This window comes from Drosophila obscura, unplaced genomic scaffold, assembly GCF_018151105.1.
Source record: "Drosophila obscura isolate BZ-5 IFL unplaced genomic scaffold, ASM1815110v1 contig_186, whole genome shotgun sequence".
In the NCBI taxonomy this organism is placed as follows: Eukaryota; Metazoa; Arthropoda; class Insecta; order Diptera; family Drosophilidae; genus Drosophila; species Drosophila obscura.
In genome coordinates, this window is record NW_024542774.1 from 8348071 (window position 1) to 8375206 (window position 27136).

The following is a 27136-nucleotide window of genomic DNA, read 5'->3' on the forward strand; positions in this document are numbered from 1 at the left end:
ATTTACAGTACTGTACAGCATCGGGAAAGCTCTCCCAATGTGACCTGGCCAGCAGTGTGCTAAGGACATGTGCACTTTCACTGCCACCCACACACGCCACGCTCTCGATTTCACTCTGACAACCACACAAACACACAAGAATGTGCTTTTGTGTTTTGTGTGACTTTGCTTTTGCATTTGGCCCGTCCTTTGCGACTTTGCCTGTCCTTATCGATTTTCAGCGAAATTTCACAGGCTCACGGCGCACGTCAGTGCCATGCGAAAGCGAAGTTTCACTTGTCGCGCTGAGTTCGTTCGTGTCGCAGCAGCAGCAGCAGTAGCAGAAGCACTAGCGATTGCCGTTATACCGTTTACCGTTCGTTCGTTACATAAAGAAGAGATTCCAATAGAAAGTTTAAGTGCGCTGCTGTCTGACGGCATAGATCAGTGAAAGTTTCCAGGAATAACCAAATCAGCACATTGTGATAAGCAGTACGAAGCGCGACCCCACCCCCCTCCCTTCAGAATCGAATCGAATCCAATTTCAATGTAATAAGTCGGAAATTGAGTGTATCCTCTCACTCTGTATCGCTCTCTTTGGAGACTGAAGTATCTGGCATCTGGCTGCGAAAACGCAGCACGCTGCTAAACGTGCCGTAACACGGGCGTTGAAAAAAGTTTCAGGTAGCAGCAGCCGCAACGGCAGCGGGAGCTAAGAGCAGAAAGAGCAGGAAGAACGAAATGTAATAGAGGTCAAAAGAAGCATTGATTTAACGTGTGCACTTCCACCCCCCACTCCCCCTATTCACAATCACCCACTCTTTCCCTCTTCACAGTTCAGTTCACCTCTATTTCGTCTTCTTCATTAAGTTCTCCTCCTGTTCTCCCTCTCTATCCCACTGTCTTGGGTGCGTGCTCTGTTTTTCGGGACACGACTGTTGTTAATAGTGTGCGTTTGTCATACCGAATATTTGCGTGTACGTGTGTGTTTCATTATTAATTTGTTTAAACTTTAAAGTTTGCCATTCACACACTCACACGTAAATTGTGGCGCCCTTATATTAGCGAGTGTGTGTGTGTGTGTGTATGTGCGAAAATGTTGATGACGAACCCACTTACGTCTATCGCAAAACCACAAAAACCACCACAAACAGCCGCAGCAGCTGAAAAAAAATCGCATGTAACACACGAACACACACACACGTACAGTTCAATATCCAATACGAAACCAAGCATAATTACATAATCAAATAGAGGAACGACTTGCAAAAAAGACAAAACAAAAGCAAAGCCTAAAAGGAATAAACAAAAAATCACGAGGCTCAACAAACAAAACCAAAAAAACAGAAAGTTAACCCAAAATAACCCAAAAAAAAAAAATGCAATGAAACGAAAATCAACGTAACGTGCAGAATTATTTAATCGACGCCAGAGGCCCCCTGGAAACGCCTCAAACAAAGGAAAAACGACAAAAAAAAAAAGCTATGTGAAGAGGACAAAACTACGTATAGAAAGTAATAATAGAGAACCAATGTACCTGCAACAATGAAATTGAGCAAATCTTAAACAACAAACCGAAAAACCAAACAAAAAATCACCAGGATAAAGATTACTTTTAAAAATATACAAAGACACTCGCTATATACCAAAGTGCTATAGTACATATACTCGTAATCGATAGGCAATACATTATATGATATAAACGCTACCCACAAACTACCCATTTAAACCGTAGTTCGTTGACGTTTGTTCGCTGCTGGGAGGATAACGATACCGATAAGGATAGCGATAGAGAGTAACCCCCTCCCCCAATCAATCGTTGGATTGGATCGTAGAGTAATGGAACTAACCTCGTAGTTTGTAGAGAGACGTGCGTCTCCGCAAGTAGGAAGCAAATCAAATACTCGTAGCCGCAACATTAACGCACTTAACGACTAACTAAAACTACCAAGTAGTTGCCTCTCTTATATACAATATATATAATATATACACCTAAAAAGATATATACAAGATACCTAGCTGTAGCCGAACATATACGCCAATCTATATATCTACCTATATGGATTTTATTTTTATAAATTCGCTCGGGTGAGCATCCTCCGAAGTACTCCCACTCCCAGCCACAGCCCCAGACCTCGACCTAGGCCTTTAAAATTGCATCTGAATAAGTAACGAGGTCGATTAATGCATTAATTGGGTGGCGAAGGACACCACACCGCCACGCCAAGCCGCTCCAAGGAGAGACCACCCGGTCCGGTCCTTGCCCCCGCCCAGCCGCATCCTCTCTCGCTCGCGTGTCGCTCGTGCTAGTATCCAAGGAGAGATACGTGCACACAGACACACATACACAATATATATATATACAACATATATAAGCAAAACTACCTGCTTTGGGTTTCCTGTGTGGCGCCTGCCTTGACGTAACTTTGGCCGTACAGCTGTAGAGGAGGGAGTAGCACCGAAACGCCTTAACCTGAGTCACTTCCATCGCCCCACAGAGCGACCGCTACGCCAGAAAGCCAGAAAGCCAAACCTTGCCCGCTGTGCGTTCATTAAACTTTCATGACCAAACATTAAATTGCAAAGAGCAAAAGGAAGTAGAAGTGGAAGAGGAGAGGAGATAAGAGGAGGAACCTCTCCCCATTACCGTTCCATAGCATACATTTCGGAGTAAGGAAACTCAGCCAAAGTGACAACGCTCCATCAACCCCCCCGGCTCTGTTGTTGTTTGTTTGTGATAAATTATTCACCGATCCGGATCCGGATCTTGATAACGCCCACCCAATCCAGCCCAGCCCTTCTTGTTATTCGGCCCCAGCTCCAGCCAGCTCCAGTTCCAGTTCCAGCTCCAGTTCCAGCCCCACCATCACCTTATACACCACCAAAAAAAAAAAAGAAACACAATAACGATACCGTAGAGGGAAAACGACATTTATAATCCAAAGTACAAACGAATAACCCCAAACAACGCTGCAACTCAAACTAAACTATAAATAGCAACATATGGTATTATTATACATACAAACCCAGCAGATATACCCAATAGACACATACCCTCAAGCAAACACCCGCATAACGAATAACGAATCGGAATCGAAACGAAGCGAAGCGAGGCGATACGTGTACAACCGAAAGCAATACAAGCAAGTGCTGTTAACTATTTTAGGAGCTACCTTTTAGACATTCAACCTACGTTACTTAACACCCAAGAACCCACCAACCAACCGAACCCCAAACCCCGGAAGGAGGACGACAAGCAGCAGGCAGTACATGCAATACAGTGAGAGTGAAACAGATAGAGTAACACAACGAAAAGCAATTTATTTCCACGATGTGTGACGACCTGTGTTAGTTAATGCCAAAAATCGAAACGAAAGTTGCACCCACACTCCACACCCAGACACTAACACTCACTTACCAAAATCTACACCTACACCAACAACATGCCCATCACAGGGTTAAGAATTGCATCAGTCATCGCGGGACGTGCATTATAGAACGGAGTACCCCAACAAAAAGCACCAACAACAACAGCAGCCACCACATCAGGAGTTTAACGGTAACTGTTACGGATAGAGGACGGCGGATAGCGGGTAAAAGTCGAAAGCCGAAAGTGGCGAGAGAAGCGGAACTTCACCGTTACTCGATGTGGTGCTAGTGGTGGCGACGTGACGGCGGCTGTGGTGACAGAAAATGCACGTGAAACACACTCAGCGCCGAGTCAGCGGTCCTGGAGCATTCGGAACCTTTACCAACGATCAACGGTATGAGAAAACCATCATATAAACGTATTCCCTCTATGTCTGTGTCCTTTGTACCGTTTTTGTGCACGATCAATGTACAGTTGTGCGAGTGCGTGCATTGGGTGACGGTGACGGTGACGCTGAGGTGACTCGTGATTAGGATCGAATGATCACCTCCAAGTGTCCACCCTGTGCCCACACTCGCACACCATTAAACGTGAATGTAATTCTGTTTCAGTTCTTGTGTTGTTTGTGTTGTTTGTTTCGTTTTGTTCGTTTTTGTTGTTGTTATCGATGGCGTCATTGTTCGTTTGTCTCTTCAGTTACCTACCCTGTTATTGTTGTAAATGTTGTTGCTGCTTCTATTGTTGTTTTTGTTACTGTTCACGTTCATCTGTGTTTTTGTGTGCGTGTGTGTGTGTGTATGTGTGGGGTCGGGCAATGGCCAAGTGCTCCACTGGCATCCATTAAGACCCCGATTCCTTTGACCGGCGGAAAGAGCACATTCACATGTCATGCCCAGGTCAGAGTCCAGAGGACCACATCTGTCACTCTAGTCAATGCAATTACAAAAACTAGATTAAAAGCCCAGCCAACAATAGCAGCAACAATGGATTGCCAGCCAGCACATAGAGTGCCACATGTCCACACACGCTCCGCCTCCGCCTACGCTTCCTCCACCCTCCTCCACACACAATGCAACGCTGGAAAAATAGTGTCAAAGCACTTTCGTTGCATACAGCCAGGCGCCACTGTACTGTACGTGCAATTGCAATAGTGTTTTTCCCTTTCTCTCTCTCTGTGTGTGTGTGTGTGTGTTTAGGTGCATGGGCGTGCAGTGGAAGCTTTTGCTTTTAGTTCAATGAAATGATTAAACCACTGACCGATTTTCGGCTGCTGTTCTGTTTATGTGTGTGTGTGTGTGTTTGTCTGTTGTGTGATGTGTGTGTTTGTATGTACATATGTATGCATCGATAAGCGCTTGCTGACTTTGTTGTTGTAGCTGCTTTCCCACAGCTTATTCACATGGAAACGACAAACACACACACACACTCACGCACAAACACACACAAACTGAAACTAGCAGAGGGGCAGATTAGCCGTTTATTTAATACTCTTTCAGAGATTGGATGTGAGTATGTGATATTTGCAATGCAGCGAAGAAAGGTACTCCATACACCACAAGGCACATTTGTACATATATGTTCTTGATTTATCATGTTCGTCTATCTGTTGTAAGCAATTCTGAAGACCATATAACATACATATGTATATGTCAATATTTTTTAAAGTATCTCCAAGAGTATCAAAAGCTTCGGCGCCCGAAGATATCCTGCCGTCATTGCTGTTTCTTTCCATGTGCAAAAGGAAGCCCCAGATATTTCCAATTCAACTACTTTACACACATACATACGTGCATACATATGTAGTACGAAACACGCACAGACATGCACAGAATAAGGATTTTTGTTTCTTATCCCATCAACTAATCTCATTTTAGTTATTTGTTTCGCTCAGTTGGTTGTTGTTTTTGTTGTTGTTTTCGGTTTGTTTCCTTGGTTTTAATTTGCATTCGTGAATAACTGGGATTTATTTTGTGTCACTGTTGTTATTGTTGTTTTACAGAAAACTTTGCTTTAAAGTACAAAAAGTTGAACCATAAAGTAAGCATTAACTGAAAAAAAAAAACCAAAAAGAAAAAACCAGAATCCGAACCCGAACCCGCACGAACAGAAGCGAAATCAGATCAAACAAAAAATTTCGACAGCTGCTTTGACATCATCAGCGAAGGTACCGCCGACAAAAGTTCTGAGTATACCTCCCCCCCCTCTCACTCTCTATCTATTTCTCTTTGACTCTCAGTCACAGCTATTCTCCTTCTCTCTATAAATATGCATAAACTGTAGCCTCTATATGGTACTTCTCTAATACTAAGTACTACTTCTACTACTACTAATACTACTGCTACTTTATACCATTACATTTACGATTACAACTGCAACTGCAACACAGAATAAGATACACTTTTTAATGCTATTAAATTTGCTGCTCGTTCCCCACCCCTTCCCCCACCACCACACTCGCCCAGCAAGTCGCCCCGCAAGCCCTCAACAATTTCTTGTTGCAAGTAAAAGTAATCTCATTAACTTTGATGCACTTTGCTACCCCACCCCTCGCCAAGCAGAGCCAAGCTATACCCAGAACCAAACCAACTCCGACTACCGAATGCATCGCTTAATGACTTATAACAATGCCTGCTTAAGATCTAGCCCTACCCGTACATTCCCACACTTCAGACCCAGACCTGTACCGTATACCTCACAGCCATTATATTATTCCTTGCTGTAGCCGTATCGAACTTTTTCAAAATTTCATTTTGGAATCGCATGACAAGTGGTTATGATATAGCATTTATTTGTTTGTTTGTTGTCTGATGATTCTTGATATAAAAAAGGTTTATTAATTGATCTGCTGTTTGTATAATTAATGGATTATATTGTTACGATTCTGGTTAGCCCAAAATAATGTGACTCACATCGAGTTTTGTGTGTCATTTGGCTGGCTGTCTAGCCGGAAATCTTTTCAAGTTGCAAATTAATTAATTGCCAGATTGGTGGTTTACGAGTTTATGAATAACATTGGATGACCTGTTTGAACACTCGAACATGGCCAAAAGCCAGTTAGAACTGATTCACAAAGGTCGTTTGAAAATCGTGTTGGTTGAAGGTGCAACATTTTGGTATACAAACTCTGATACAGAACATTTCCACAACCACAACTTTGTTCAAACTTTTGCCTCTAGTCTTTTATTTGGACGATCTAATTAATCCTCTTGCCTTAAAAACCGTTGCTTAAATGATCTAAACAACAAATAAAATACTCAATAGGTATTTTAATGTATCCTAAATTGCCATGCCCCACCCGGCCACCCCGTCACCTTTTCAACCGATACATTTTCAAACAGCAATCACAGATAAATGTAGTTTCGTTCAAATAAACACCAAACACCACCCGTGACCCCGCCACGCCCCGCAGCCTTTCCAGCTTGGCAGCATTGTAAACATTGGAGCACTAAAAATGGAAATATTCGTAATTTGTTTACGGCTAAATGTGTTTCGAGTGGTGGCATGTTTGGTAATTTGCTTTCAATTTTGTTTGATTTTGGCCTGCAAAAAAGCTGCCAGCCAGCTCATGCGCCATTAAATATTGCATTGAAAATTTCCCTAAATATTTGCCAAAATCCATTTAAAAATAGTTCTCCCACACAGCGCTTGGGTGCTGGGTGCGGGGTGTGGGTTGGGGCCAGCTATTAGGTTTAAAGTTCCCGCACACAAAATCATTTAAAACTAAATCGACTATGAGTAATTGAAGCGAAGCACTTTGAGTTGCACATGTACATTTCTACAAAGTTATAGCCTATATATGTACATATGTATTTGTATTTGTATGTTTGTAGATCCCCCCATTTGGGGGCTTACAGCTTCCACTGATTCAAGATCGATTAACGAAGTGGAATGCAGGCCTGCTCAATTAGGAACTTACGCTTAATGCCTTCAATTGGCTTTTGAATTATTAATTGATGCATACTCGCATTGAGTGTGTGTCGAGGGGGAGCTGCCCACTGGGCAGCACGTGCTCCACTAATCCCCCCACATCCAACCCGCCAGCAGAGCACTCCAGTGCACCACAGTTGACATTGGACAAGCAGCCGCTAAGGCTGTGGCTGAGCCAGAGACAGAGCCAGAGCCGGAGCCTGGGGGGGTGGGCTGCCCTTGCCGCAGAGCTTTGCTTTCGTTTCGAGTCCCATACAATTACCCAACAAGGTTGTCTTATTTGTTTGCTCAGCCCCCGAAACTGGACTCGGACAACCGTTTCTTGGCCAAGAGAAGAGAGGGGAGAGGGGAGGGGCCCATATACTTTTGACTGCAGCACTTGACAGGTGGCAAACACTCGAAACCAAATGAAAAAAGCCATCAGATCAACGAGGGAGAAGCAGCAGAGATTGCCTGCTTGACTATCCACAGATTTCATCTCTGTGTGTTGGGGCCTCGCTGCGCTCAGAGCTGGAATTCTCCGGGGGCCGTCGATGCTTTCGCTCTGATTGGGCTGGTAACCGAAATGGACTTTCGGCCAGATTAGGTCTTCACACACACACACACACACACACACACACACACGTATGTATCTGCTGAGCTGTCTATCTGTGAAGTGGCCCACTCATCGGGGGTCCGCATTGGAGTGCAAATATTTGACATATTTACTTGTGCTTACAGAAATGCCAGCTCGAATTCCTATTTCGATTCCGATTCCGATTCAAATGCAAATCCAAATTCAGATAATTGCGCCCATGGCGTGAGGGCGAGCACCTAATTGACTGAAATTGATTTCACTCGATTCCGTCAGTGGGTGGCATGGGATGTGGAGGATTACGAATATATACATATGTATATGTAAATATTTGCTTTACAACATTTGCCCTTCCCCACCCCCTCCCAATAGTTTTGGCACATGCTCTGTCATTGGGGCTCGTTCGACTAGGGTTCAGTGCCGAATCCGTGAGTTCGGAACCATCGCGTAGTGCTCGAGGCACGCACACACCCAGGGAGAGAGCTGCTTCAATTGTTTTCCTTTTGTTCGGTTCCACACACACACACACACACTGCTGGAGGGGGCAAGGGGGGGTTGGGGCTCTGCTTAGTTCTGTCAACAATAGTTTTCCTCACGTTTCATCGCATTGATTGCCCCCCAAGCCACACAGTGGGCCAAATCCGTTTCACAGCGCAACAAACTCCCTCTGAATGCCGTTAGTTGGCGCAGCTTCCCGTTCCGTGCCACTGTAGTCGCGTTCTGCTCCCACGCTTTATCAGTGCGGGTGTCTGGGTCTGGGTCGGTCTGCCTGACGCAGCCTTATCTTATCGCATTCGCTAGATTTTCGGGGCAAATTTGATTTAGAGCACTTCCGCCCTGGCCATTCCACCGTTCAGTTCCATTTGGGCACGCGCTCATATAATATCTTTTTTTTTTTATGCCGGTATCGGCTGAATCTGAATCTGCATCTGCATCTTCGCTGGTATCTATGCATGCATTTGTTTGTTTGCTATTTGTATATTTGTATCTGCTTGTGCGAACGGCCTGGCCGGCCTATTGCCGCCTGCCTTGGCATGCGTGCTGCTGTACATTAATTTAGTTGAATTTTTCGCGCGATCAGAAACCAGATGAGCATGTCAACCATTGTTATATAGATGTCTCTATAAATTGTATCACACATCGCGGTCACAGTGGTCCCTCGATGTGCAGACCCAGTCGAGAGCACATGTCGGAGCACTCGCTCGGATCGAGTGTCCACTGCATGATGAACTCACACACACACACACAACATACTTACATGCTCGTTGCGGGGAATTCGATCCTCCTCCGAGTCTGCCTCCTCTCATGTTGCACAATCAATATCTATAATTAACGATTTTCTTTGTTTGTCTGTCGCGGTTTTCCACACTGTTTCCTGCTCACTTAGCGTAGCCACTCACTGCCACTCTGTCCACACCCCGTGTCCAGCACAACCCCCATCCCGCCCAGCCCCACCACCCGCCCCCATGCTGCACATATCTGCCAATTTGAAATAGATAAATTTGAGTGTTTTGCGGCAACTCTTGCCATTCGTTCCAGCATCATTTACCCGTTCTCATTCTTGTCTCCTCTTTCTTTTTGCGCCTCTCCTGCCGCCGCCGCCGCTGCCACCACCTCGGATGACTCTGCTGACTCTAGTGCCAGCCGCGACAACTTGTTCCCCGACGACCATCAGCAGCAGCAGCAGCAACAGCAGCAGCAGCCTCCGCAGCGGCACTCACACTCGCACCAGCACTTGGTGCGGCAGTCTCTGAGCAGTCTCAGCCACGGCCAGGCGTCATCCGGATCCGGGCCAGCGGGGGATGAGCAGCGGGCCCACCAGCAGCAGCACCAGCAGCAGCAGCACCGCCATCGCAGCAGCAGCAGCCGGCTATCGAGCGGCATCTCGAAGCAGAACTCCAGCGACAGCCGCAGTGGACTGCGCATCCTCGACAGCCACAGTCCGGTCAGCTGCGGCACGCAGAGCGTGAGCAGCACTGGCGGCCACTCGGCGCTCTACGATGCCTGCCACGAGTACACGCGCAGCTTGAGTGCAGCTCCAACAGGCGAAACAGGATCGGGCGCGGAAGCGGGCGGCATATCGTTGCTGAAGGGCCACTACAGTGACCAGCAGCTAGCGCAGCCAGAGCCAGATCCGGAGCGAGACAGAGATAGAGACCGAGATCAGACCGAGATAGAGATCGAGATAGAGAGCGGGAGAGACGCCATCTGACCAATCTCAATCTTAATCTGAACAGCGAGTACGACTACAGCGGCAGCGACAAGCAGCAGCTGGTGAACGAGACGTACATCTTCAAGTGCATCGCCAACAGTCCGTCGTTTCTGCGCACCAACAAGATCAAGGAGCAGTCCAAGAAGCTGCGCAACCTCTCGCTGAAGACGCGCACGGCCAAGAAGAAGGGCCAGATCATCTCCAAGTCGAACGCGGTGTCGGACAACTCGCTGCATCCGGGCGACAAGTACCTCAACTTGTATCTGGTGGAGAAGAAGCACTCGCTGCAGCCGCAGGCGACATCCACATCGGCGTCCACATCCACGCCCAATCCCCACTCAGCATCAGCCCCGGCCAGCTCATCCTCATCTTCCACGGCGACAGCTGCGCGTCCGCAGCAGTCCCAACAGCTTCCAGCCCTATCCGCGGTTGCCGCACGCCAGCAGCAGCTGCTCCTCAACGGATCCCTGAAGAGCAAGACGAAGACCTTCCCGGCGTACAGGGCGTCCGTGAAGAGTGAGAGCGAGAGCGAGTATCGCGGCAGCGGCAGCAACACCATTCCGACGACGGGAAAGAGTCCGCCGGTGCCGCACTCGCTGGCGGCCAAGATAAGCAGCGGCAAGAACTGCAATCTGCTGCAGAACGCCGGCAACAAGCAGCTCAGCGTCAGCAGCAACTCATGCCACAAGCTGCATGCCCACGGACACGGACAAGGACACGGACACGGCCAATACGCGGGAGCACAAGCACACCATCTGGCCTCATCGCCCAAGAGCTCGGTGTCGAGCAACGGACACCTGAACAAGTACTGCCTGACAGACCTCACGCGCCGCAAGGCAGAGTTCAATCGCCAGCTGAGCGCCCCCACGGACTACACGCACCACTCCTCCAGCAACGGGTCCCAGCAGGAGGGCTCCTCCGAGGCGGCCAATGAGGCTGTGGGCGAGTCGACCATCACTGTAGCCAGTGCGGGAGTGCTGGGAAACGGCGCCGGCCACGGCTATCCGTACATCCATCAGGCCTCGGCCACTGCGCCGGCCAACCTCAAGGCGTCGCTGCAGCTGCACAACTTCGGTGTCCACCATCCGTACCCGTATCCGTCGCGTCCCACGTCCACCTCGTGCACGAACAGCTTCAACCGCCGCCACATACGACGGCACAAGAGCAAGCTCGGCGACCGGTGAGTACCCGTAGTCGTAGCACCTGTACTGCCCCGTAGTTAAGAGAGTGACAGATCCATTACAAGTGAAAAATTACGCATGCAAAGCGGTGCCAAAGCCGCGAGACGACTGTCTCTTACCGGTTTTTTGTTGTTTTTTGTTTTGTTTTTTGTTTAACTGTGACGTTTGAGGTGCTTGTGGTGCTGGCTTATCGCAGGTATTTGCATAATGCCATCTCGGCCCGGGTCTCGTTGTGGTCTGGTCTGATCTGGTCTGGGCACGGCTCGTCTTGTCTCTGTAGCTTTGGTCAGGGCTCAGTCCGAGCATTGAACTTTATTCGAGCGGCGAACCCGCACCAAGGATTTTCGTGTCTGTGAGTTATCGATTAGCGATACGCGATCGATATTAGTCGAGTATCATTGCTGGCAAAGGCGGCAAACGGGATATTTGCCTTGCCCTTTATTTTGTAAGCGATTCGGAAACTAGCTTCATTAACATACCGATTCGATTCGGTGCGGCGACTGGCTGGAGAGTAAACAGCAGAGTCAATAATTTTTGAAATTTATTGCACCAGTTCCCCAGCGAAAGAAAGAGACAGAGAGAGCGGGAGAGAGAGAACGACGCGACCGAGACCCAGACCCAGACCTAGCGTCTGGCTTCGCTTCCTTCTTGCCCCATTCCCGCCTCTCGACCAGACAGATCGCTGAGCAAGAACAGAACGGAGCGAAGCGGAGCGGAGCAGAGCATATATTTGCATACAAATCTAAACGAAATTCTCCATTCGAATCGAATCGAATCGGATAAGAACGGATCGACGCTTGTTTGTTTATGTTCCGATTTTGAATAGTTTGCGGATCGTTCTGTTTGGTGGGCCCCTCGTGTGCTTTTATTGGCATCAATTTCTGCGAAGAATGGCAGCGAATTACGGACCCGGGGTCCAGCCATAATTTGCGTCGCCGCTCGTCGCGTCGCGAAATCAATTAAAAAGCAACACAAATTCTTTATTTATTTATTGTGCAACAGCGCCGCGAGGTTCAGAACAGGTTATCAAGTCGTCGTCGCCGCAGCAGCCGCAGCAGCCACCAGCAGCCTCAGCAGCAGCAGCAGGCATCCAGCATCGGCATCAGCTTGATAAATTCTGAATAAGGCACAGCCTCAGACCCAGCCCCAGCTACAGCTTCATCCTCTGCCGCTGCCGTAGACGAAACAAAAAAAAAAAAAAAAAACAGCGGAAAAACAGTAAACAGAAAAACTATAAACAGTAACAGTAAAAAGCAACGGGAAATCAGAAGAGAAGAAACTATCGTCAAGTGCACAGGCACAAGGCACTGGTGTCAATCTCTCAATTATCTCTCATTTAATTAGGCAACTGCCAGCCAATTTCGGTTTTTGTGCTCTCGGAAACGACTGCATCATATCCCGATCCGATCTGGATCGCCAGCAATTGATGTTCGAGGTAATACCCGTCGTACAAACGAAAGCAAAGTGTCTCTGTCAGCGTCTACGTCTCAGTTTGCGTCTCTCGGTCTTTCCGTCACTCGCGATCCGTATCCGTACCTCCCGCGGCTGCTGGAGGACGCCCGAAGGCGGCTACGAAACGCGCCGCTCGCTCGGTCATTCGGAGTGTGGTGGTGCTCTGCGTTTGGTTGCCGGCCAGCTGTAGCTGTAGCTGTAGCTGTGATCACTGTGCTCGGACCGTGCCGTCGCTAGTCGCAGAAAGATTGCCGCTGTAACAACGTGGAGTAGCCAGTACCTCATACGCGTGTACCCTACTAGTCCCCGCCCAAACTAATACCCTATGTGTGAGTCGTTAAATCAGAGACAAAACATCTGCTGCGGCACGTTTCCAGTTGCCAAACAGAACAGCAGGAACAACAACAACAACAAAAACATAGTGGAAACAAAATACAGAAAAAAACACAGCACAGCACAGCAACAGCACAGTGAAACCACAATTAAGAATCCGTAACCAACAATTTATGTGTAATGCAATATTCTGGGAAATGTTAGAGCTCTTTCTGCGGTTCTATACTGTTCGTTCTCTGGTGTGCTTTCCGAATCATAATAACTAATAAATTCATTAGGGCGATGATTAAATTAAATCAGCTTCATTCATCAGGCTTAATTAAAATGAAACTTTCCCATTTCGAAATATAAAAATGACCATCAATTGACTGTGAAGAGAAGCAAAAATACAAAAAAAAAAAAATGTATATAAATAAGTACAAAAAAAAGCCAATGTGAAATAATAATAGAAATATGTACATATGTACAAATGCGATTACGAGTCCGAAACCGAATACGAAATACGAATAACCGTAACATTCATAGCCCCCGCCCGAGCAGAGTAACGTAACTGCACGCGTCTCCGTCTCCTAACAATAGATCCGCGCTGAATACCACGCGATTTGTCGTTCAGTCTCCCTTCCCCACTGACGATTCAACATTGCGCCGCTGTGCTCCAAAAAAAAAAAAGAAAAAAAACGCAAGCAAGCAGAGCAAACATCATTTCCGCAGCAACGTGCGGGGTGCGGTGCGGTGCGGAGTGGCGGTTTGCCGGAAAACCTTGGCAATCAGCATCGAATGGGCAAGGTGAGAGGAGGAGCAGCCCAGACCAGACGAGACGGCGCACTCTCTGTCGCCCTCCTCCTCCTCCCAGCTAAAGCTTGCAACGTGCGTGTGGCATAATTAAAAACGACAAGAAAAATAACCGGCGTGCTAACCTACCCCACCCCAAACCACCTTGACATCCCGCGCGGAGCGTGGAGCATACTTTCACTTTATCGGGGACCGACCTTATGGCGTCAATTGTAACGGAATGCTTCCAGGAAGTGATTTCAGGGCTTTGATTATGTTTTATGATTCTGAGAATTAAATATTCAGAATTAACATTGATCTGGGAGAGCTCCGCGAAACCCGATTTGAAGTGTTTTAAATTGCAATTAGTGCAATTCGAGTGGCCGGAATTTAGTACAACTCCACAAAGTATTTGTAAATACTCGGATCGGATGTCTTTTCCTCGAATTTTGAGAGTTTTGTTTAGGCAGCTACATAAAATGAAATCTGAGGAGAATTTATCCTCTGGTCGGCATGTCGACCATATGTCGCACTTATTATATACATACATATGTATATGGACATATGATATGTGTTTTTTATCCATTGTAACAATGTTTCATACTTACAGTGTGCTGAGCGGCGATAGTGAGGAATCGGTGCGCTGCTCATATTGCTCCGTCTTGAATGTGAATGAGAACGACTTGCGCATTTCGTTTGAGAACACCTGCACCGACTCGCTGGTCACCGCTTTCGATGATGAGGCACTGCTAATATGCGACCAAGGAACCGAAATGGCAAGAGCAAAGGTTTTATATGTACTTTTTGCACAGGACAGATCACACTCACACACACACACACACACACATACAAACACACACACCCACTCCCACACACACACAATCATCATTAACAGACTACAACAACGACAGCGACTCAGGAAAATTTCGAGAGAGAGAGAGATATGCTGGATATATTGACTAATTGCTTCGTGTTTGTATTTCCCACTCACAGGTACACTTTGATGACGTGTCGTTGTACGGCACTCCGAAAGAGGAGCCGATGCCGAACATACCGATCGTGTCGGAAAAAGTCTCTGCGAATTTCCTAAAAAGTCAATTGCAATCATGGTTCCAGCCGACGGACAATCGTCTGGCCATGAAACTGTTTGGCAGCCGCAAGGCATTGGTCAAGGAGCGCATACGTCAGAAAACTTCCGGTCATTGGGTCATACATCCGTGCAGTTCATTCAGGTGAGTGGGACTCGATGGACGAGTGGATATATCGATATCCTTTGCTAATCTGTATCAACATCAATTCGATCTGATTGACAGGTTTTACTGGGACCTTTGCATGCTTTTATTATTAGTAGCAAATCTTATTATCCTGCCAGTCGCAATATCATTCTTCAACGATGATCTGAGCACACGATGGATTGCCTTCAACTGCCTAAGTGATACTATTTTTTTAATAGATATTGTAGTCAATTTTAGAACAGGTAATGCACATAGTCCACATACGAATCAACCTACCAACCTACCAACCTACATATGTATGTAAATAACCCTCCCCCGGGACACCACCGGACTGGCTCAAGCCTCGAGCCCGTGCCCGAGCGGTTGTGGTTGTGGTTCCTTCTGTTCTCTTCTAAACTTTGATGTCATCTCTCGCCCCAAATGTTTTTCTTAGGAATTATGCAACAAGACAACGCTGAACAAGTAATATTGGATCCAAAGCTTATAGCTAAACACTATTTAAGAACTTGGTTTTTTCTCGATTTGATTTCGTCGATACCGCTAGATTATATATTTTTAATTTTCAATCAAGTAAGTCCATGTATTTTGAGAAGCAGTACGCAACACATTGATTAAGATTATGAAATTGCAGGATTTCTCTGATTCTTTTCAAATTTTGCATGCCGGACGAGCACTGCGCATCCTGCGCCTAGCTAAACTACTCTCCCTCGTCCGCCTGCTCCGGCTGTCCCGCCTCGTGCGCTACGTGTCCCAATGGGAGGAGGTCTATGTGAGTACTCACGGCTACATTTTGCCAACGTTCCTGAAACGTTACTCGTTATCGTTTCTTTTCAATTGTTTTCGGTTTGCATAATGTACGTAAAAGTGCAAGTACGATGTTATTTCTTTACCCTTAACCCCACTTTCTTGATTTCCGTTTGTAATGTCTCTACAATATAACATTGTATGTACGATATTACATGTCATAATGCGCATTATGCATTACATATTTATGTACGAGAGTATCTCTGATTCCTGAGTTTCGTCATTCACATTTCAGTTTCACTTTTGAGTTGGAGTTTTAGTTTAGTTTTAGTTTCGGTTTGAGTTTCAGTTTCTGTATACTTTTTCGTTTGCGATCCAATTCTCGACCGTAAGATCAGCATACTCGCCAATACTACTCGTTCGTTCGTTCACTCGCCCACACCACAACAGATTACGATTTCGATTCCGAGGATCTAGCATATAGGATATAGGATCTGTGTATGTGTAGTACATAGGTTCTTCACAGTGACTGCAGTTAGGCTTAGCACAGATGTCAGGGGTCGATCGATGGTCAGGGGACTTAGGACTACTCCACGAAGTGCTCACTTTTCTTTGTCAAATGAACATATATGATATATATATATATGTATGTATATGCCACACACATGCGTGCATCCATCCATCCATTCGCATGTATTGTATCCACATGTGTGGGGCCGTAAAGAAATGTTCAAACTACTACCATATGTACTACTATTTTCGTTGAGTTGTTATCTGGAAAAAACTCTGTGTCTTTGATTTCCGTTTAAAACCTTATGCGTTCGATTACCAAATGCGTTTTATTTACCAAGTAATATGATACTCTTTTTCTCGTACCGTACCTCCTAACCGTAATACATGCCGTTTTTATATGTCTATTAAGCCGAACGAACATAGAACCAAACCAACCAGACAATCGCTGTACCATAAGCCAACTCAGTTTGTATATTATACGATTGTGTATCCACTCCCCCAACTCCACCCACCCCACGATGTTTGTTTCGTTTCGTGTTGTGCGCCTGCTGCGCTTCGAGTCCCAGACCAGATCCATCCAAAAATCCCCACCTAGGCCAAATACTGCAAGAACACACATATCCTATCTATAACAGACAAACACACACATACACACTTATAAAAAGTATAAATAAAGAAAATTCTTAAACAAACACACAGACACACACAAATCGAACCGAACCGAATCGAATCAAATCAAATAATTTATTCTTTGACCATCTAACGCGCTCTAAGCCAAGCTTGAGGACTTCACGGGAAGATCCCTTTGCTTTCTTTCCACATTTCTTCTGTTGAGTCTTCGATTTACCGCTTCTGTTGATCTGATATTCGATTTTCTGTTCATTTCTTGCTGACTTTGAAGCACTCAAACCAATTCTTCATTGCACTTTTGTACAACTTCTTTGAATCCAGAGGACATCTCCGGCACTCTCAGGTGTTTAAGGAATGCCTTTGAATCTATCTCTCTTTCCCCTCTCTCCTATCTCTCCTGTCTATCCAAAATAACCCCGAACCCTTATCCCAAATCCAAACCCCACCACCCATCACACCTCACTCCGTTTTGAGATACGTACAACTACAGTTTCTTAAAGGATATATAAGCCACATACCTTATGATTTATGTTTATTTTGTTTTTGAACCGCTGAACCGCGGAAGCGATGAAAAGAAATGAATACCAAAAAAAGAATCCAACAAAGAATTGTCAAATGAAAGAAAATGAAAACGAAAATCAAAATCAGATTAAGAATCCCAGTAAAGAGATCAAAAATGAAATAAAAATAAACTATACAAAATCCAATAAGCTGAATCAGGGCCTAAAATACCTGTGTATATATATGGTTTTAGATTCTGCAGAATCTACAGAAAAAAAGTGCTGATCGCAGAGGGAGAATGAACAGAAAAGACAAAGATGGCTTGACAAAAAGCAACCTAATTCTCAAGGTAAACCATCCAATAAAAATAACAAACAAAAATCAACAAAAAACACAACAACTTCAATATACATTCGTTGATAAAAAAAAAAACAAAAACAAAAAAAAATACCTTGATTGATTCAAATTATAATTATGTATTAACCGGCGCAACATGACTCACCTTTGAGGACTGTTCGAGCCAAAATTCAGTTTTAGTGCATCATTTCGTTCGATTGTTCGTTCGTTCGATTGTTCGTTGATCATGTTTGCTTGATTTTATCGTAATGTTCGTTCGTTCGTACGTTCTGTAAATTTTCTGAGACTGCCTTTTTATACACACATTGATTGATTGATTAATATTGACATAGTACCTACATACTCTCTATTTCCCATTTGATGCATAACTAAAATAACAAAAAAAAAAAAAAACCAGAAAAACAAAGAGAAGAAATGCATTATTCAATAAAGTCTTCGGTGGTGAAATAAAAGCTTTCTTTCACGCTCTTCACACGATTTGGGGATACGATTTCTCGCCTGAGGAAACATTAGATGACATATCGTAGATTTTGATTCCATGCATGGGCATGACTGAAAGTCCTTTCGTACTGCTGTATCTTATGCTCCGAACCACAGATTAGCTGGGTTCCACCTACATACATATGTATATTCTAGTCCATTCTAGCGATGTGAAGAGCCTGAAAATGTGACAGATCTCAGCAGAAATCAATCTGAAGCGGTTTTTCAGAGTGCAGATCAATGCTATTTGGTGTATATAAATATATCCATTGAAGTAGAGGAGCAGCCGCATCAGCTGATCTGTTGATCCCACTGTAAATATCCCTATAAACTGCACCGTTAGAGAGTTGTTTTTGTAGTTGCTGCTGCTGTTCCTGCTGCTCCGCTTCTGCCAGGAGCTTCTTCTTAGCCGACAACGCTGCACCGCATTGCCACATTCCGGATTGGATTCCAATGCCCAGGGCTCAGACATCACAGAAAAAACACACACACACACACGAAATAGTCAATCGATGTAGCGATAAATCTGCGACAGTTGTCGGGGTCTATGCTGATTGCCTGAGGCTGGCCAACAGATCAACAGATCAATCAGATCGAACACGAACACTGTACTATATCTAGCAACGTAATACTCGTATTATATAGCATACATTTGTGGGCCCATGCCGAAACGCTTTCTACATCCTAAGCCTATCGTATCTATCGTACTCAACCTAACCTCACCTTTGATCGACACTCTGCTCAATGCTTTCTGCTTTTGTTTGGCGCCATATTTGTGCTGCGCGCTTTCTTGCTCCCCACTCCGTACTCTCTCTCTCTCTCTTTACCACACACACTCTCTATTTCTCTTTCTCTCACTCTCAATTACTTTTAACAAACACAACTGAACTGCTACCGTTGCTACTGCTACTGCTGCTGCTTCTACTGTTGTTTCTGTTTCTGTTTTTGGTTATGGTTTTTTTTTTTTGTTTACCCGCTTTGAGTTTTACCCTTCGGTTGTGTTTTCTCCTTTTCCCTCCTCTCTTCCTGATTTTTGTTTCTGTTGTACAAAGGATTTCAGCAAGAGCGCGTCGTAACGGTTACTGTAAGTGTCGACACGCACACACACACAACGCACACTGCAGCTGATTTCTTGAATGCAACTCTGTTCCTGCTCTCTTTCACTCTTCCTGTTTTTGCTCTCTCTTGCTCTCTCTCCTTGTTATCATTTCGTTTGGTTATGTTCGTTTGAAATTTGTTGGTTTGTTCGTTTGTTTTGTATACTCGTAAGAAAAACTACTACTTTTGTACAGAAATTACGTAGTACAAATACTAACAACTGAGAAAGTCAGAGCCCAACAAGCGCTTTCATTGTAAAATACCAGTTTCGATTTCAATAATTTGAACGTTTGAACGGCTTTAGTGTTGAAAACAAGTACATACAAAAAAAAAAAACAAAATAAAAAAAAAAACAACAACAAAAAACAAAAGTAAAGATGAGCACCTTGTACCATAATTTAGCAGCTGATTTTGCACTTATTTCGAAACGTAGAAATGGTTTGAATTTGAATTGAGTTTTGGATTGATTGCTCAGGCTGTACACTGTACACAGTACACAGTAAACAGTATCGTACACTGGACACTGTTGCATTGCCTAACATTAGACTAATCTTATCTTATTTTACCCTATCAGATGTACTACTACAACTACTTTTATTGTATTGATAGCGAGTTTCCGACTGCGTCTATGACTCTGCGTCCAAGTCCATCTCCTGCCTCTGCGACACTCCTGATCTGATCTGATCTGCTCTGCTCTCTGCTACAATCCACAGATCTCTGAGGTTCGGAGGGCAGAGCAGAGCCGATTCGAGTCGGAAAGGGAAGTCCCAGTTACATGACATGGACCTCTAGACAGCGTAAATTCTTGTTTAATGGCTGTGGTTTGGTTTTGTTTTAGTTGCTTTGATTGGCATAACTGCAATATGCAATAACTGTTCTATTTAACGGTAGCTGGAAGCTAAAGTTCACCAAATAATACGCAATTCCAACAATTCCAAATGTTCCAATGAGTTCCATTCTTTGTTTGGGTTTTCTTTCCCGTTTACCCGATACATTTGGTTTGCCGTACATGAATTTGTTTAAATGTGAAACTCACTAAAGATGTAACACGCACACACTGACACACTTACGCCCACAACCAACACAACCCACACACACACACACACACACAGAAACACACATTAGTGAGCGGTGTCGGACCTCTGGTTGATTGTGGCACTCTATCTGATTGAATACTCTGGTTACAGTTCCTCAATATGGCCTCGGTGTTCATGAGGATCTTCAATTTAATTTGCATGATGCTCTTGATCGGACACTGGAGCGGTTGCTTGCAGTTCTTAGTGCCAATGTTGCAGGGTTTTCCATCAAACTCCTGGGTATCCATCAACGAGTTGCAGGTGCGGTAACCCCATCGTGAATCGGTCAGAGTCGGTGTATCGGGTGGCTAATTGATTCGCTTTTCAGGAATCCTACTGGCTGGAGCAGTACTCGTGGGCATTGTTTAAGGCCATGTCGCACATGCTGTGCATAGGCTACGGCAGGTATGTTGTCCCATCCCCCCAAATCCCAAGTCCCATTAATGCAATCCGTTTCTGTTCTTGCAGATTTCCACCACAATCACTGACAGACATGTGGCTGACGATGCTGTCGATGATATCCGGCGCCACGTGTTACGCATTGTTCCTGGGTCATGCGACCAATCTCATCCAGAGCTTGGACTCCAGCAGGCGGCAATACCGCGAGAAGGTCAAACAGGTGGAGGAGTACATGGCCTACCGCAAGCTGCCGCGCGACATGCGACAGCGCATCACGGAATACTTCGAGCATCGGTACCAGGGTAAATTCTTCGATGAAGAGTTAATCCTTGGCGAGTTGAGCGAGAAATTGCGCGAGGATGTCATCAACTACAATTGCAGGTGGGCCAAATCTGTAACAGTCCATTCTCTCCACTAGTTTTCAACCCATCCAAGTCTTCGACTGGTTCTGCCTCTTGTATCCGATCAGTCTTGTATTAAAATCATTCTCCTTTCACCGTTCGCAGATCCCTCGTGGCGTCAGTGCCTTTTTTTGCTAATGCCGATTCGAATTTCGTTTCTGACGTAGTTACCAAACTGAAATACGAAGTTTTCCAACCAGGTGATTGATCTGATCAATGTCTGCTCCAAGACGAGATACTATTAACTTTCTACTCTTTCAGGTGATATTATCATAAAGGAGGGTACGATCGGTACGAAAATGTACTTCATACAGGAGGGCGTGGTGGACATTGTCATGGCCAATGGCGAGGTAATTTTCAGCCTACTCACATGCTGATTCGTGTAGCTAATCGTTTGTCTGTTTAACAGGTTGCCACCTCACTATCGGACGGATCTTACTTCGGTGAGATCTGTCTGCTGACCAATGCGCGTCGTGTGGCCAGCGTGCGAGCCGAAACCTATTGCAATCTATTCTCGTTGAGCGTGGATCATTTCAATTGCGTGCTGGATCAGTATCCGCTGATGCGCAAGACCATGGAGACTGTGGCCGCCGAGCGGTTGAACAAGATCGGCAAGAATCCAAACATAATGCACCAAAAGGACGAGCAGCTGAGCAATCCCGAGTCGAACACTATTACGGCCGTGGTGAATGCCCTGGCTGCCGAGGCCGATGAATGCAAAGATGAGTAAGTGTGCAATGAGCATGTGATCACTGGTGTGGTCTGGTCTGGTGCAATTTTCTGTATGTATTCCCATCCCCAGCAGTGACATGGATCTCAAGGAGAATTTACTGCATGGGTCAGAGTCGAGCATTGCTGGGCCGGTGCAAACGATACGCGAGGGTCTGCCCAGGCCTCGGAGCGGGGAGTTTCGTGCCCTGTTTGAGGGCAACACCCCATGACACTGAGCCGCGGCGATGACGATGAAGAGCGGTGCTGGCGGGCATCGGGCATCCATTTAAAAGGCAGTTTTGCAGGACACACACTCACCCACACCCACACAACACACACACAACTCACACAGACACATGCGTATATAATAATTTAGTAAATGAAACCCCGAGAAGCGATAAGAAGAGTACACTAAAAAGAATCAATTTACGGTAGACACTATATATGCAATTGCGATTTAGTAGAAAACATTAAAAAACGAAAAAAATCCAAAAAAAAAACAAAACAATTACACAAAAATGTCCTCAATAATTATTCATAATTTCAGCTCCGCTAACTGTGATGACTTTAATATAAGAATCGAAAAAAAAAAAAAAAACAATTACATACAAATATAAATTATATGATAGAGAAAAACTCAGCAGCAGACAGATCGGAATCAGAATCCGATTCACACAGATGCAGCCCCCACACCGCCATAGAAGAGTTTGCCACACACACAAAACCACACACACACACACACACCCACATACAAATACACAGAGAGAGACATACCTTATAGGGAATCTACATCTAAGTTTTATGCCCACGATATTGTAACGATTAAGAAGTAAGTAGACTTCTGTGAATTGCTACACATAGGCGTTAGTCCTATGGACCTACTACAGAACATACACTACATACACACACACACACACACACACCACTACACCTACAGGGTAACCAGACAGTCGATAGACAGACAGACTGACCAACAGATCCACAGACACGCATCAACTTATGATATAAAGAAGCAAAGAAAAGAGTGGAAGGCATACCAAAACATATTTATGCGCGTAGCTATTATGTACTCGAGCAACCAACAAAACAAACAAACAAAACAAACAAACAAACAATTATGTATTATTGCGATTATATAGCATATTTAAATACGCATTGCAAAATGGAAACAACATAACTCAGCAATATACAAGAAAACAAAAAGTATTTAAGCAAATTTAACGAATGCGCATTAGTAGTTGAACTATTAGTTTTTCACTCACTAACAAAACTAACAAACAAACAAACAATTAACACCACTCGACACACAACGTAGTAGAGAAGCCTCAACAAACAAAAATACAAGTATATTAAAAGGAAAAAAGAAAACCAACCTCAGGGTGCCGTCGTTTCAGCGGTCCCCAATCGAAAAACAAAAGCAAAACAAAAAGGAAGAACAGACAAGAAACCAACTATATACACGACATATATATAAAAAAAAAAAACATACGACATTGTTGTCTTTTATAGGGAATTGTTATAAAGTATCAGTTTCGATTATAAATAATTCAAGTATTTATTGCCGCCTGCCGCTGGGGCAGGCATCATGATTTTCCATTCAGATTCAGAAGTTTCCGTTCAGGAATATAATATTTAGTTGCGAGCGAGATCTCTACGCAAGTGGTTCGTCTTTGAGTCCTTGTTTTGTCTTACTTTCAAGCATAAATCAGGCGAAGGACAGCGACTTGTCGGGGGATTTATGTAACTTAGTATTTTATTACACGTAAATAATAAAAAGAAAAGCAGGACAGCGTTTGCCTTAAAATAAAATAAACGGTTCGTTTTACTACTACCAAAAATTAATAAAGAAAACAACTTGGACATTCCATGTCGACAAAAATATAACGCAGAAAACAAACAAAAAATGTGATTAGGTGATTGAGATTAAATGAATGAATAATAGGAATGGTCAAAATAATGGTCTGCTAGGTCTGCAGGCAGCGTCGCACCAAGCCACAGTTTATCAGCGTAAGGTTCAAATTAACACTATCCTCATCGACGAGCACCACATGCGCGATGTTGTTCTGAAACATTCAAATGTATATCTTACTCACTTATCTCACTTCAACGTTTTTCGGTTAGCGTCCTACCTTGATGGCCTCCACTTTTCCAAAGAGTCTGCGGTAGCTCACTTGTTGTTTGAATGCGGCCACAGCTTGCGATGACCAGCGCGGACTCTTGACCGGCGACACATAAGCCAGGCGGCCCGGTATTCCTTGCGGCGGCATGCTGGCGAATTGATCCATTAGAAACTTCACATCCTTTGTGTAAACAGTATCGATTACGCCCGTATCAATGAGCTCCACCTCGATGGTCTTTCGCAAATTGTCAGTCCGTTGGCTGACGATCTTGGCGCGCTCCCACTCCGATGAATTGCTGGGGCAGACGACGCACAGGTGGCCGGGCGTCATCAGGCACTGGGGCATCGTGAACGTCCCTGAATCCAAATTTTTGTAGACTTGCCTGCAAGCAAATGCGTATAAGACAAACTCAACAGAAAAAAGAAGCGTCTGACTTACTGCATATTATGTGAAAAGGTTTGATATACATCGTAGTCGTCGTATATCCAGAAGTAGAAGCTATGCGGATTGGTCACCTCCACCAGCTGCAGGAAGTAGCGCTCGTCCACTTTGAGAGCTTTTTCCAAATCGCGACGCGGCATCTTGTAATCGGAGCGAACGGCGTCGTGCGGATAGTCAACACCAAGAACACGTTGGTCCTGCAAGACAAGCACAGTCTAAGCGAAATTTATCATTGCAATAGGTAGCTGAACTTTACCACAGCATATGCTGGAAAGGCCTCACTTTCGATGCAATCATCGCTGGAGGAATCGTAGGACTTTTCCTTTCGTGGCTTGTCGAGTTCAAGCACAGCACTTTTAGCTTCCGCCTGTTCTACGACGACTTTTTCATCGTCGGAGCTATAAAGTTCGATGGCCACTTGCTTCGCATCCAACACATTTATCTTCTGTGCCTTCGTCTCGCCAGTTGGAGCATCACCACCTTTAGCTAGTGATAGATCTTTGACTGCCTTCACCATGGCATCTAAATCCGGAGACGGAGTGCGCACTCGCTCCGTTGGCTTTCGCTCTGGCGGCGGTTTATTTTCCATTGGAGTCGAAGTGCGCACTGGCGGCGGTTTATTTTCCATTGGAGTCGAAGTGCGCACTGGCGGCGGTTTATTTGCTATTGGAGTCGAAGTGCGCACTGGCGGCGGTTTATTTGCTATTGGAGTCGAAGTGCGGATCGGTTGCGTATATTTATGAATGCTATACATTCCCTGCGGATGTACGTTTGGATAGACGGTCGGATTGACTTTCATCTGAGGGCGATTGAACGGAATGATTGGACGACTGGACTGGAAGTTGTTCATCTGAACGTAGGCAGGAGGCTGCTGGATGTGCTGATTAAGATACTGATAGTTAGGGAGCATTACTATTGGATACATTTGCGGCCTAAACGGATTGACCGGATTGTACATCTTTCCAGACGGGGCCTTCCTTACAGACTCGTTGATAAAGACCAAATCCGACGGCGTCGGGTTATACAAAAACTTTGGCTTGCGTCCACTGGCAATTTTGGAATGTTTTGATGTCTTTTTCTGGCCCTTGACGAATTTCTGGATGTGTGCCGACTGTGCAGTTGATAATGGCTGCACAAACGCCATAGGCCCAGATCCGGTCACCTGTTGATTTGTGTTATTTGAATATGCAATAGAATTCTATGAAAACCTGGTTTCATTCATACCTTTACAATGTCCGGAATGCAGCGAAGAAAATTTTCCAAGTCCCCGAAGCCGAGCTGGCGGTACGGCACTTCTGCCCCCACCATCTCCTTGTAGTCGCGACTCAGTTTCTGGAGCGTCATTAACTCAGGCGACGACACCATAACAGAGTGCAGCATCTTCTTTACGACGTCTAGTTGTCCAGTTTTATCCATATTGAATGAAAGTCAGCACAGCACAATAATTACATATGTATGTATAAGAAAATTAGTATTATTGCCTCCTCGTTTGCAGAAGTGTGGGAGCCGAATGAAGTGCAGACAAAAACCACCGCGCAGCATTAAGTTTTAAGTGCCACCATTGTTTATGTTCCATTTACTTTTGAAGGTGTTTTAACTGTGTTTTCGCGTTATTTGTAATAGGACGCCGCGTGTAAAAATTTTCGAAATAACTGGACTTTCGTACGTGGTTGCCATATCAGATAACCTCATGATTGCGTTTTAGAGACCCGGAACTAGTTCATTCTTTTAAATATCAATGTTTTTTATTTGATTTCTGATTTTGGGTATTAACCCGACATGATTAGATTGAGAGTGTTTAAAATTCACAAAGTTCCATTGAACATTTTAAATATCGCACAAAAATATCGGTTTGGAGAATTAAAACAAATTTCGCCAGAGCGGCGCTTTGCGAACCAGTTCTTTATTTTTACATCCGATTTGCGATTAGCCCATTGTCGACCATTTTACAAACATATCTAAAAATTTCAGGTCAAAGATATCGTGGAATTATTTTTCCAAATATTAAGACACATTTCAAATTGACCACCAAACTCAATTTAGCGCACTACTCGTTCCCGTAAGATACATTTGATTTGTATGGGAAAAATTTCAGCAACATGGGGAAATGAATAGGCAGCATTGTTGTGCTACTTTGGCACGAAATGAGCAACAAATTTGAATACCTTGGGAAAATGGATATTATGGACTTGACATACATATGGTTTGAAATTTCAGGCTCCAATTAATGCAGAAGCTAATCAGTCTCTGTTTTAAAGATATTAACGAAATTTTGCAGCTCACGGCTACCGATAATAGGTATCAGAACGGGGATAAATGTGTATACAAACACACAAAACATGTGCATTAATAGGTCAAAAACATGTCAATCTAGGATAAAATGCAATATTAATGTTTAAAAGCAGCTTGAAACAATAAATTTAACATCAATTAAATGAAATGGGGTATACAAAAGTTCACACGCATGGAATAAACTTGGTTGACCAGAAACACGACATCACATTTTGTCAACATATACGTTTTATGCTTTGGCCGTTTTTGTTTGAACCTTATTATGTAAACAATCCAATGAAAAAGAATTAAATATATTTAGGGTATATTTTAATAATGACATGGTATATTTTGGTATAT

General features: G+C 44.5%; 2 protein-coding genes and 1 long non-coding RNA gene across 4 annotated transcripts; 2 read left to right on the top strand and 1 right to left on the bottom strand.

Annotated features, from left to right (window-relative positions):
• Window positions 1-155: 155 nt before the first annotated feature.
• LOC121404154 lies at window positions 156-1281 on the top strand. 2 transcript variants are annotated; one of them, XR_005967753.1, is made up of 2 exons: window positions 156-722; window positions 1234-1281. It is a non-coding gene; the product is annotated as an uncharacterized LOC121404154 (long non-coding RNA). The 2 variants fall into 2 exon arrangements; XR_005967752.1 differs by having other exon boundaries at window positions 156-663.
• A 9-nt stretch (window positions 1282-1290) lies between these two features.
• On the top strand, window positions 1291-23059 carry LOC111080315. Its single transcript, XM_022375847.2, is given in 16 exon segments — window positions 1291-3743; window positions 9489-10012; window positions 10015-11242; window positions 14410-14575; window positions 14793-15031; window positions 15113-15276; window positions 15468-15604; window positions 15666-15803; window positions 17676-17771; window positions 20545-20694; window positions 20762-20838; window positions 20902-21213; window positions 21339-21433; window positions 21495-21583; window positions 21643-21959; window positions 22039-23059. Coding segments are annotated over 16 exon segments (3939 nt in total). The 5' UTR covers window positions 1291-3672; the 3' UTR covers window positions 22175-23059.
• A 611-nt stretch (window positions 23060-23670) lies between these two features.
• Window positions 23671-26168, bottom strand: LOC111080314. The gene is made up of 5 exons (XM_041593255.1): window positions 25730-26168; window positions 24762-25667; window positions 24503-24702; window positions 24074-24446; window positions 23671-24007 (listed from the first exon to the last, which is right to left on the bottom strand). The coding sequence occupies exons 1-5, from the start codon at window positions 25919-25921 to the stop codon at window positions 23909-23911; spliced, it is 1770 nt and encodes a 589-aa protein (XP_041449189.1). The 5' UTR covers window positions 25922-26168; the 3' UTR covers window positions 23671-23908.
• Between the last annotated feature and the right edge of the window lie 968 nt (window positions 26169-27136).